The following is an 11,715-nucleotide window of genomic DNA, read 5'->3' as shown; positions in this document are numbered from 1 at the left end:
GGAGGAGGAGGAGGAGGAGGGGGAGGAGGAGGAGCAGGATGCAGAGGGACCAGAATCCCAGCCTGGGGCTGCTTGGAGAAATCTTTTCCAGTAGTGCATGGCCTGAGCTCTCTCCTGAGCTCCAGCTGCGACACCCATGGAGGCTGAACAGTGTTGGGGTTATTACTCTGAGTCTAATTTCAAGAAAGAAAGGAAAATTTTGACAGGGCTTCTTGTCTTTCTTCCCTGCCAGGGAAGAATTTTTCCATGCAAACCCTGACCGCCAAGAACACTGCATGCTCCCAATGCTTTGAAACTATCTAGGGATCCAAATATCCAAAGAAAAGAAAGCATTTGCAAAAACATGAGAGCACTGACCTTTCTGCATTCGCACAAACGACACAGATTTGTAACACTACTGTCAGGGCTGTGAGCTCACGGTGCAGGGCCCGCGGCTCTTGGAGCGGAGGGAGGCGCTTTGCTTATCTGAGAGCCTTGGACAGGTGCGGCCCTTCTGCGCAGAGTATGGCTTGGCTCAGGGAGCTTGGCTCGCGCCGGCCACCTAGTGGCCCTGGCCAGGCAGTGGTCTTGATTTTCTGCTTTTAGTCTGAGCTACTTCCTGTCGTGCTCTAACACAGACAAGGGGCTGACGGATAAGAAAATAAACCACAGAAAAGCCCCGCACCCTGTGTCTGTGGACTGAGGTGTGCAGCCTGTGACCACGAAGCCATCGGGGAGGCGCGGTCAGATCGGTCCTTGCTTGTTGCCTTGTCCCCAGGGCCCTCTATGGGTAGTGTGGGCGAGGGCATATCCCTTTGTACAGGAGCTTGGTGCTGTCAAGCCTTCCTCCTGTTGACCCTTTAAGGGGGATTGGTCTTTCACATTCTCTTTGTGGTCATTTGAGATGCCATGAAGGCGCATGATGTCCTTTGTCTGGGGTCTTGACTCTTGACCCCAGCAAGGGAGAGGTCTGACAGCTTCTTATGATTTAGAATATACCATCCTCTGGGAGGCTATGGGAGCCCTCAGTGCTCACACTGTGGGTGAGGGAGCATGGGGATCCTCGTACCTTTTGAGTATGTGAGCCCCTGCACTTGCTGGGGAAGAGGAGCCCTGCACCTGCTAGGCCCACACTTTTAGCCCAGCTCCTGCCACATGCACAAGGAGCTGCGTACCCATCAGGTGTATGAGCTGCTGCACCTGCCGGGCCCACGTGCAGTCCACACATGCTGAAGGAGCCCACTCCCACCCTGTGCGCAGGTGACCTGCCAGGTGGCCCTGACCCCAGGGGCCGTACCCGCGTGGAGCACAGGTCCTGTGGCTTGGTGGACAGGTTCTGTGGCATCTCGCGGCAGCGCGTGGACAGGTTGAGGATGGCCGTGGCTGCCATGTGCGCTGCCTCCATGTCGTGCGTGTAGTCGAAGCTGCTTTTGCTGCAGGTGCTGCTGCTGCTGCTGCCTCCACCGCAGCTCAGGTTGCTGCTGCTGCTGGGTGCGTAGCTGCTGCTGCTCGGGCTGGGGCTGGGGCTGGCGTTCTTGCAGTACCGCTTGGCTGTGGAGACACGCGACAGGGACTCAGGCCCGCACCTGCCACGCTCAGCCACACACACGCGGGGCTGGTTCACCACAACTGCTCCTTCCCCCTTCCAACCTTCCGTTGTGTTGGAGCCAGCCGAGAGTTGGGAACCCCGGGAGAGGATGCATCCTTTCCTCTCCCCAGCTGCACCATGTCTGCTTCTGACTTGGCTGTGGCTCGAGGGACCAGGACCTTGGCAGATCACTCATGGGTCAGGACATTGCCACCAAGGGGCTGAGCCAGCAACCGAGGAGCAGTGTGTTGCAGCAGGCGACCCAGACTTACAGGGGACCTGGGGACTGCCTGCTGGAGCTTTGGGCGATTCCGGCTAGCTGTGCAGCCCAGACATGTGACCCAGATGTCCCTTGTCCTGCAATTCTCACAGAGGCCCAGGGGCGAGAGGGAGGACACCGCACACAAACAAAGATGCAGATCAGCTCAGGGCACATGTAAGAATTCCACACAGGCCAGGCCACACGCTTGGGGCACCCTCTGTTATCCCACCAGTCCCCCTCCCACTGGCAGAGCAGCGCCCCTTATGAGCAGCTGTCCTCACTAACTGCAGTTAGAACAGGGTTATTTTTAGAGCTGTTTAAAAATCTTTAGCACATGGATGAGAACACGTTTGGGTGGTGGCACCAGTACTTAATGTCACACAATCTTCATCTGCCCAGTATTCCAGGGAGGGGACAGGTGTGAGGAATTACATAAAAATGTGCAAGACACCCCAAACCCTATGTCTTTCCAGGTGTCCTGATCCGTTCTCAGTGGGATTTTCTCCTTCCCTGGGAGCTGTGGGGGTCAGTCCTGGGAAGGGCAAATATAGGGTGCTGGGTGTGCCTAGGGTTGTCCCAGCTATCACCCTGATGGAAGGGCAGTTGTGAGTGCAAGGGAGCCTCTCGCTGGACCCTATGCCCTGGGTATCATCCACATGGTGACCGCAGCCCTGCACCTGGAGCCCAATCTTAGCATTTTTCCTGAAGAAGAGGAAGAGAACAAAACCAAGCACCATGCCATCTGGAACAGCAATGCTAAGAAACTGTCCTGGAGCACTGGGCTGTGACAGACAGGGGAAACAGAACCAGCCAGTCAGGACTGGTGACATGAGTTTGGACTGATGCTGCCCTCTGGGGACAGTGATGACCAGACCCAGGACAACAGTGGCCACCCTCTTCTTAGCTCAGCCTCTGGCCAAAGACAGAAGGAAAGCGCACACACAGGTAAATTGTTTCCACTCAGGTTCCCTTGCATGGGCCGATGGCCAAGCGCACTCCCATGCATGTGTGAGCACACACAGAGTGTAGAGAGCAACAGGCCACCTGCACACAGAGCCACTTCTACTGGGCAGATGGATCTGCCTCAGCACAGCTGTAGGGAGCTGCTCCACGTGGGGCACAAGGTCACAAGGTGTGGCACGTCTGCCTCCCATCCCTTATTTAAAGGGCAGAGCTGTGTGGCACAGGGTAGGCAGGGGCAAACACAACTGTGCCAGGCCGCAGAGTAACACAGTCCTGGGGCCTGTGGGGGCAGGACAGAAGATCGCCAGCAACCCGACAGTGGGCATAGTGGCCTGTCTGTGTCACTGCCCATGTGTGTTGGGCTGCTCTGGACTAAAGTTTGTGATTCTCTATCACTTAAAATTTTGTTAAAAATAAGTATGGATGCTGGACAAATGAAATAATTCACTTCCGGAACTTCTGTGTTTTTAAACTGGTTTGTTTTAAAACTGGTTTGTTTTTAAGACTAGTCAGGGGTTCAGGAAAAGAAAAATAAAGAGAGAAATCGTTCACATAAATAAGAAAAGTAGTGTTTTGTTTTGAAATGAGTAACTATTGATGCGTGCAAAAGTGGGAGCTGCTCTTGGGGCTGGTGGACAGATTGCAGTGCACAGCCCGAGGGCAGGATGAAGCCTGCAAGGCCTGGGCACAGTCTAGGATGCTGATTGCCTGATGAGACAACACTTTACTAACGTGAGTCTTTAAAATGATTTCTTTCTCTCAACTTTCTTGGATCGCTTTACATTATTGTACTGTTATAAAATGTAAATACAACACCACCTCGACTTCCCCAAACTGCCTCACAGATGCCGGGTCTGGGTTGCGCTGGTGGACAGTACAGGTGACCGAGATGTCAGTAATCCCTTGATGCCTGCCCGGCAACTCCTATCAAACAAGCAACCGTGACAGTATGGACCTCCACCTCTGCCCTTTTCCAAAATGCAAGTGATCATCTTTTTATTTGAAATGAAAACAACAGTGTCTATGCTTTAAACAGTCCAGGGAAGGAATGAATTTAATACTAGTACCTGTTGCTAAATGTCGACAAAGTCAGTAATATTGGTATCATTTGGGCTGCACTCAGCGTTGCTGTGGGTTCTGGCGTGACCCAGAATAGCAGCAGGCATGGGGGGGTGCTCCCTGCCCCCTCCCCACTGTAGGATGGACCCTGCCCTACTTTCCCAGCTAAGAACAACTGAACAGTGACAAATTCCCTTGAGCCAAATCCCTTCACCAGCAATGGACAGGTCAGCAATGACCTGGGTGTCTGGCAGAAAGCCGGGACAGCAAGAAAAGTGACCAGTTTCCCTCCAGAGACCACAGGTGTTCGACAGCACAGGTAGCCATATCAAGGCCACCTCCTGTAACATCCTGTTCCTGCCTGCAGGAGGAAGGACACCATGGGTCCCCAGGGTTAGATGTGGCCACATATCCCAATTAAAAATTGAAAACCAATGCAAACATGAGGCTTCTAGACACAACCTTGCCATTGGCCCACTCTGCTGGTGAAAATGTCCCAACAATGTCTGCTTCCTGTGTACTTGTCTCAGTCTTGCTGTTCCCCCAAAGCCTCATGGGCTCATAGGCAGGGCTTTGGAAGGTGATTGGATCATGGGGCTTATAGCTAACTTGCTTTTAGTAAGTAGGGCCAGGTGGAGGAGGCAGTCATTGGGGGTGTGGCCTGGAAGGGTTTATCTCCTCCTGGCTCCTCCCTTCTCTCTGCTTCCTGTCCATGATTTGCTGAGCAGCTCTCTTCTGCCAGGCCCCTTAGCCATGCACCCTGCCTTGGAGTCAGCCAACTACAGACTGAAACCTGAGCAAACTAAATCTCTCCTCCCTTATGTTATGGGTATCAGGTATTTCATCCAAGCATTGAGGGAAGAGACTCACATATCCACATATCCTGTGAGATGAGGCCTGCCATTACCCTGTGAGCTGAGGCCTGCCATTAGACAGTGTACTCATGGGGGCTTGATTCTGCACCTTGGTCAGAGCCCTGCTGGCATAGCTCCTCTCTGCCTGGCCTGCCCTGCAGTGTGGAGTTGGGGACTCTAAGGCCAGCCTTTCTGGTCTGTCAGGAACTCAGTCTGGCAGGAACACCGGACACTCTTCAGTGAGGTGCCCAGGGGTGGACACAGAGCTACCTGTGGGCCACAGAGGGAGGCCTGATGTCCTACTCTGTCCGATGTCCCCCTTTCACTCCCCAAAGTGTTGCAGCCCTGAGATATGCTCCACCCACTGCCACCTTACCTGCTCCCCTCCTTGGCTTCTAAGGTGAGACTCCAAACATACAATAAGGTTAAAGAATTCAGGCCACACAGAATCACCCTAAAATAGGTGTATAAAAAGGTAGATCTAAAGAAGGAATGAATGGAATCACTGTACAAGGCCCATGGATGGGAAATTGTATCAGTGGAATCTTCATTTCTTTCAGATCCTTCTCTTGTAGTTGAAGAGACAAAGCTAGAGTAAAATCAGACCCTGGCAAGTAAGTATTACCAAGTAGCAAAATAAGAGAGAAATAATTATTTCTATTACACCTACAGCCATTCCTTTTTTCCACTTTATGCTTCAGAATATCCAAGAACTGATACACAAGGATAATCAATACACGACACACCAAAGAAATATTAAATTTCATTCATTATACAAAATGAAGTGTTACTGGGTAAGAAATAACACAGCTCAGAAAGGCCTGCAATTCCTATGGAATCCTGAGAGGCTTCTGAATTCCCTAAGCATTGCATTTTGATATCTTTTCATGTGTGTACATGTGATTTTACTGAATAGTTTTTTTCAGAGTGGAGCTCCCCAAACCTTTAAAATCTAATCTCCTTTCCTCTGCCTCAAGATTCAACTTTTAAATCATCAGAATTTTTCAAACCCCAAGTCTACTAGGTAAAATTTGGGGGCTAAGCCTATATATATATAGCCTAGAAGCTGAAGCAGCCTCCTGATGAAGTAAATACAGTCTTTGCCTCGGTGATAAACTACTTACCAAGTTAGCTGAGGGGTGAGATGTTGCTATTTACACCTAGCAGTGGACTAAGAGAGTGTGAAGGGAAAAGCAACCACCTGTCCTGGGAAGCAGGTGCAAGGTTACTTGTTGCATCTGTCTGGGGGCAGTAGCAAGTGACCTGGTGACACCAGGACCCGGTGGCTGCAAACCTAGCGGGCCTTTCCTCCCCCATCTTCCCAGATGGGGAGGGTGCATAGGTTCTGGCTTGCAAAAAGCTGGCCAGGAGAGGCTGTGGGCCCAGGCTGCATAGCAGAGCCACCAGAAGTATCTTAGAGAGGCTACAACATGGGGACCCCCCGCCCCCCTAGAGAGCCCTGCTCGGTCTGTTTGGGTGCAGCCTGGGTGTTTGGTGTGAGAAAAACCATCTCCCAGACGATTCCAACATGCACCCCAGGGGGACAGCGGTGCAGGCTGCAGAGTTATTACAAGAGCCCAGAATTGCTTTGCCCACATTTAGGAAGAGGAAGCTGTCTCCCCGACTCTGCAGCACACAGCGAGCTGGTGGCTTTCCTCTACGCCCCAAATACAGCCAGAACAGATGGATCTCTTGGGAATCATTACAGAGCACTGTTTCCTCCTCCCCACCCCCCTGCCCCTTGTGGCCCTGCGGTTGCCCTGTGCCTGGGGCCACGCATGCTGGGCTGATGTGCGGGACATGGATCGACACAACAACAACAACACAACTGTGTCTCATGTATAAGAGTATGCACCTCCTACCGTCATCATATCCTTTGGGGGACATGTCCCTGGTTTGCACCTTGGGAGCTATGGCTCTCTTGCCATAAGTGTGGTTGTCGAAGCTGCTGTACTCAAACGAAGTCTTGGAGTATTTCTCAAGCTCTTTGGCCAGGTTGGAGCGTGGCGTGGTAGTGGGAACGTTGTTTCTGTAGCCGTACTGGGGAATCTCCAGCTGCTTCACAAAGCACATTGGCCTGGAATAGACAAGACGACAAACAACAGCTTGCTCTCTCCCTGCGGCACACCCAACAGGATGCGCGTCCACACCAGCATACTGCTTTCCTACGTGTGTCAAGAAATCAGAACTTTTCTCTGAAACACCTTCCTTTTCCCGAGGAGAGACCAAGTGTGAGTTCTATAGCCCAAAACAACCATCCAAGTTGAAAAGAATGAGAGACAGAATACTTCAAATGTTCTCTCTGTTTTTCTTCTAAAAGGGAAACAGTGGGTCTGCTGGAGACAGGAGAGCTGAGGTTGAAGAGAATCTGACAATCATGCATGCTCTTTGCAGTGGTTGCAGACACTCACAGGATCACACACAAATGATGCGAGCTAAATAGAAATGTCCCTTGGCTCAGTGTGGCGGGGCACACCTGTCATCCTGGCACTCTAGGAGGCTAGGGGAGGAGGATCGCAAGTTCAAGGCCAGCCTGGGCAATTTAGCAACTTAGTGAAACTTTGCTTCAAAATAAAAAATAAAAAAAGAGGTTGGGGAATGCAGCTCAGTGCGAAGGCCCTGGGTTCAATCACTTGTACTCAAAACAACAGCAGTAAAAACAATAGAGCAATAAAGAAAAATACTGTTAGGGACACTGAGACAAAAGTATACAGGGACAGAAGTGTATCACAATTTATCTGGTTGGGCAGTAAAATGGGATGGTAGTAAAGCATTTTGTCACATATTTGTATTTACTTCCAGTATTTTTACCTACTAGCCATTTAGTTTACACTTTGGGATACAACATTAAAATACAGAAGCATTTGATTATTCCTTCCTGGCATTTGCATTCTGTAAGTGACATTCTTAGAGTTTTCATTTGAAATCGCTGTAGGTTTAGAAGCTGCGCAGAGGGCTTCCTTTTCTCCTCCCACTTTCTGTTTGGTAGCGCAGCTACAGATGAATATTTAAACATGGAGTTCTGTGGACCACTCATTCATTTTTAACTTTTGCAAGGTAAAATGTGCATAAAGATACTTGTGCTTTCATGTAAACACCATTTCTTTAAAAAATTTTTTTCTTTATAAGCATCATTTCATAAAAACACCGTAACTAGTACAAAGAAACACCCCCGGACTTCCAGGACAGCCTCAGAACTCTTTCTTTCTGAATATGTAAAAGGTATTAAAAATAAAGACCCAAGAAAGGTTGAAAAAAAGAAATGCTTGAATTCAGGCATAAGAGGTGGGTTCATGGTCAGTTTGTGAGAGACAATCTTTCCTGAGTAAGATTCTATTTCTTTTTTTAAATCTTTTTGCACTGTTTTGAAGGACTGGGGATTGAACCCAGGACCTTCCCACTGAGCTGCATCACCAACCTTTTTCTTTTTTTGTAGGCTCTTGCTAAGTCACTAAATTGCCCCGGCTGGACTCGAACTTACCATCTTCCTGCTTCAGCCTGGAGAGTGCTGCGATGACAGGCCTGTGCTATGACATCCAGTTAGAACCTATTTCCTGATCAGTGGTACCAGATCTGGAAATATTGCCATACCTCAAGAACAAGGGTGGGATTGTAGCAGAGTAGGGATCTTGCAGTAGTGATATGCACTATGGATCAGGAAGTCGAAGGTCTGTCCTGCCTGGGGACCCCAGGATGGTGACCCTGGAGGATCCGCTGGGCTCCTTCCCAAAGACATTTTCCTCTGGGATTGCTGTGAATCTGGGTAAATGCATCTTCTCTGTGCATCTCTGAACACACAGACTGTCTATACCAACCCTGGGGATAAAAGCTTTAAAATGGCTGTTTTGCTCTTTATGATTATGAAAGTAATACATGCTTCACAGAAAAAGTAGAAGATATAAAAACTATTAAAAATCACCTATAATTCTTTCCAAGATTAAAAGCTGCTAAGATTTTGGTATGTATTTTCTGGTTAATTTAATGCATTTATTATTTATGTAAATAGAAATTAAAGTTTTTGCGTATTTCACAATTTACATACGCAACATTTAATTTTACTTTTTGTTGCTTGGGGTTTAATAACTGTGATATTAAAATCTATGAATATCATACTACTTAAATAGGCTTAACTTTCATAATTTTTAAAATTCTATAAATTATTATTTTCTAATTCTATAAATTATGACTTTATATGCATCCATGTACACAATCAATTTCTTCTCTGGTTATTTTATAAGTTTATACTGTTTTTTTGAGTAGTTGCAAAATTTTTATAACTGAGTTTTGTTTATTTATTTATTTATTTATTTATTTTGGAGGGCTTGGGACGGAGTGTCACTGTGTAGTTCAGGCTGGCCTTGAACTCACTATGTAGCTCAAGTTGCTCTCAAACTTGTAGTGATCCTCCTGCCTCAGCCTCCTGAGTGCTGGGATGACAGGTGTGTGCTAGCACATCAAGCTTATAACTGAATTTTTCAAACAGAAGAGTAAGTCACCTGTTGTATGTTTAATAGCACTTCGATGCCACCTTTATACTATCAAATTGCCACCTTTATACTATCAAATTTCCAGCCTAGTTATTTAAACTTCATTAACTTACTCTATTAACTTCTGGTGGAACCAAGAGAATGATGTGCCGATTGCTTGGCTGTCTGCTTTGGAGGGGTGTGTGGCATATGCATGAATCAAGCTATAACCTTTGTCTTGAGAGGTCAGGTAGGAGGGGAGGATGTTTGGAGGTGTTCTGAGAACTCTGGGGGATTCATCATGCTGTAGGACCCAGACAGTAGTAGTGGGGAAGAACACTCAATGGGGATGCATGATAAATAAATACTAAGCGTGAGACCAGGGTGGGGTGAGAACCCCTGCAGGAAAGAAACTGCAGAGTTTAAAGGGGAGAGAGCAGGAAGCTAAGGGTACCTTTGGTGTGGGAGCTCATGCCGGCTCTGTCACTTGGAAGCCAAAGTTGGGGTGGCAGCCGAGGGAGAGAGGGGTGCACGGACTGCAGGAGGGAGAGAGGTTGCAGCCCAGGCTGCATGCATGGGGTCCTAGAGAGCTAGAGGACCCTAAGCTCTTCTTGGTTCTTAGGTTCCTGCTGCATAATTTACTGAAGGCTTTTTTGGAAGACCTGAACCAGGTAAATGATGATTTAATTTTCTTTTTCTTTCCTTCTTTCTTGTCTCATTATGTCACTCGATGAGATATGGGGGAATGCAGAGGTGCTGGGACAGACCACAGTCCTCCAGGGAAGTGCTCTGAGGGTGGGGAGCTTGCTAAGCCCAGGACACTAAATACAAAGACCAAATGTAGAGTGACTGTCAAGGTGTTCTTGGTGACAGTGATTTGTAGGAATATCCAAAAGTCACAAATGTATGAAAAGGTTATAGGAATGTGGATTTCCTCCTCTGCCATATACCCTAATAATGTTCCTCAAACCTGAAAAAACCTTGGATTCAGCCAAGCATGGCAAGCACACCTGGATTCTCAGGACTCTGGGAGGCTGAGGCAGGAGGATCACTGCAAGTTCAAGCACAGCGTGGGCCATTTACTGATTTAGTGAGAACTTGTTTCAAAATAAAAAAATAAAAAAAGGGCTGGGGATGAGCTCAGTGGGAAGATCCCAGTATTGCAAAAACAAAAAGTGAAAAGTATATAAATACTGGGTTCAACCCCTGGCCCTGAGACTGCTCTTGTTTCTCCCCGGGTGTGACTAAGTGATTCCAGGTAAGTCACTGATCCCTGCATATCAAATGGCAGTGGTGACATTTACTTCCACCTGTGTCCTGGAGGTGCTGGAGGGTGAGGGGCAGCAGTGGCTCTGACACTGACCCTAGGGGCAGCTGCCATATGCATGCAAGCTGGCCCTCATCACTGTGACCCTTCCCAACACTGCGGCACCATCCTGAGGCTGGCATCACCACCCGCAAACTCACATAAAATCACTTGGGGTATCTGATGAGTTTTTACTGCTTCTTGCATCTGCCATTCACAGAATTACGAATTCTGTGAATTCATAGGAAACCAGACACAATTCCTCCCAGTTCCCTCATGCCAACGTCACACGGGGTGGAGAGGTGGCCTGGAGCTCACACACAGCTGTTCCTGTCTCTCCTGTCCCTTGGGGGGCATGGCCAGTGAGTGTCCCAAGCACAGAGGTGTGTTTGGGGCGATGACGAGTGGACCCCCAAGAAGAGCGGACCCCCATGGAGAGCATGCTTCATTTGGTACCTGAGGACTCGGTCCGAGGCCTGGTTGGACTTAGACACATCACAGCTCTGGTGTTTTTCTTGGGCTTTTGCCAGTTTCTCTGCTGCAGCAATAGGGCATCCAGAGAGGCTGCAATCACAGAAAGGGCTTTAGTGTCTGGTCTTGGATAACTTGTGATGCAGAAACTCAGCCACCACCTCTTTCTCTCTGCCAGTGAGGCAAGGCTTCCTACACCCAAGTAGGGCATCTCCGCAGGTGGAGGGGTGGAGCAGAGAGCATCCCGTTTTTGTTTTGCTTGTTTTTGTCTTAGTTTCCAGTAGAAAGTGCTGAGGGCAACACCATGTATAAAGCATGCTCTATTCTTCCCAGGAAGGACAAGTCACATTGCATGTGTTTAAGAGGACATGAGCCAGCTAAACTTTCAGAGAGAGAAAGAGAGATACCAAATCAGGGAGAGAGAGAGGGAGAGGGAGAGGGAGAGGGAGAGGGAGAGAGAGGGTGTGGGAGGAGAGAGGAGAAGAGGGAGGAGAGAGAGGAGGGAGGAGCTGGGGACAAGAATATACTTTTACAAGTTATGTCCTCAGTGACTCACCTCTTCCTGCCAGGCCCCACATCCTAAATGGCACATTCATCTATGAACTCACCAATGAATTAATCCACTGATGAGTGTAGTGCCTCCATGATCCAAATACCTTCTAAAAACCCCGCCTCTGAAAACATGAGACTTTTGGTGGATATTTTAGATCTAAGCCATAATAATTCCCTTAATGTAGAAATAAATAAATATTTTGTTTTTAATAGTC

At 48.4% G+C, this 11,715-nt stretch overlaps 1 protein-coding gene across 12 annotated transcripts in view; it reads right to left on the bottom strand.

The window, feature by feature from the left end:
• Myt1l (myelin transcription factor 1-like) overlaps positions 1–11,715 on the bottom strand; it is a 398,225-nt gene that overhangs the window by 63,872 nt on the left and 322,638 nt on the right. For all 12 annotated transcript variants that reach the window (XM_005404380.2, XM_005404385.2, XM_005404381.2 and 9 more), the window contains 3 exons: positions 10,934–11,041; positions 6,568–6,782; positions 1,277–1,530 (listed from right to left, as the gene is read on the bottom strand). In XM_005404380.2, coding sequence (XP_005404437.1) covers positions 1,277–1,530; positions 6,568–6,782; positions 10,934–11,041 — 577 coding nt within the window. The remainder of the gene's footprint in view (positions 1–1,276; positions 1,531–6,567; positions 6,783–10,933; positions 11,042–11,715) is intronic.

This window comes from Chinchilla lanigera, unplaced genomic scaffold (genome assembly GCF_000276665.1).
Source record: "Chinchilla lanigera isolate Chin_1 unplaced genomic scaffold, ChiLan1.0 scaffold00086, whole genome shotgun sequence".
NCBI lineage: Eukaryota > Metazoa > Chordata > Mammalia > Rodentia > Chinchillidae > Chinchilla > Chinchilla lanigera.
Note: the sequence above shows the minus strand (reverse complement) of the source record. Positions and strands in the feature narration are given on the sequence as shown.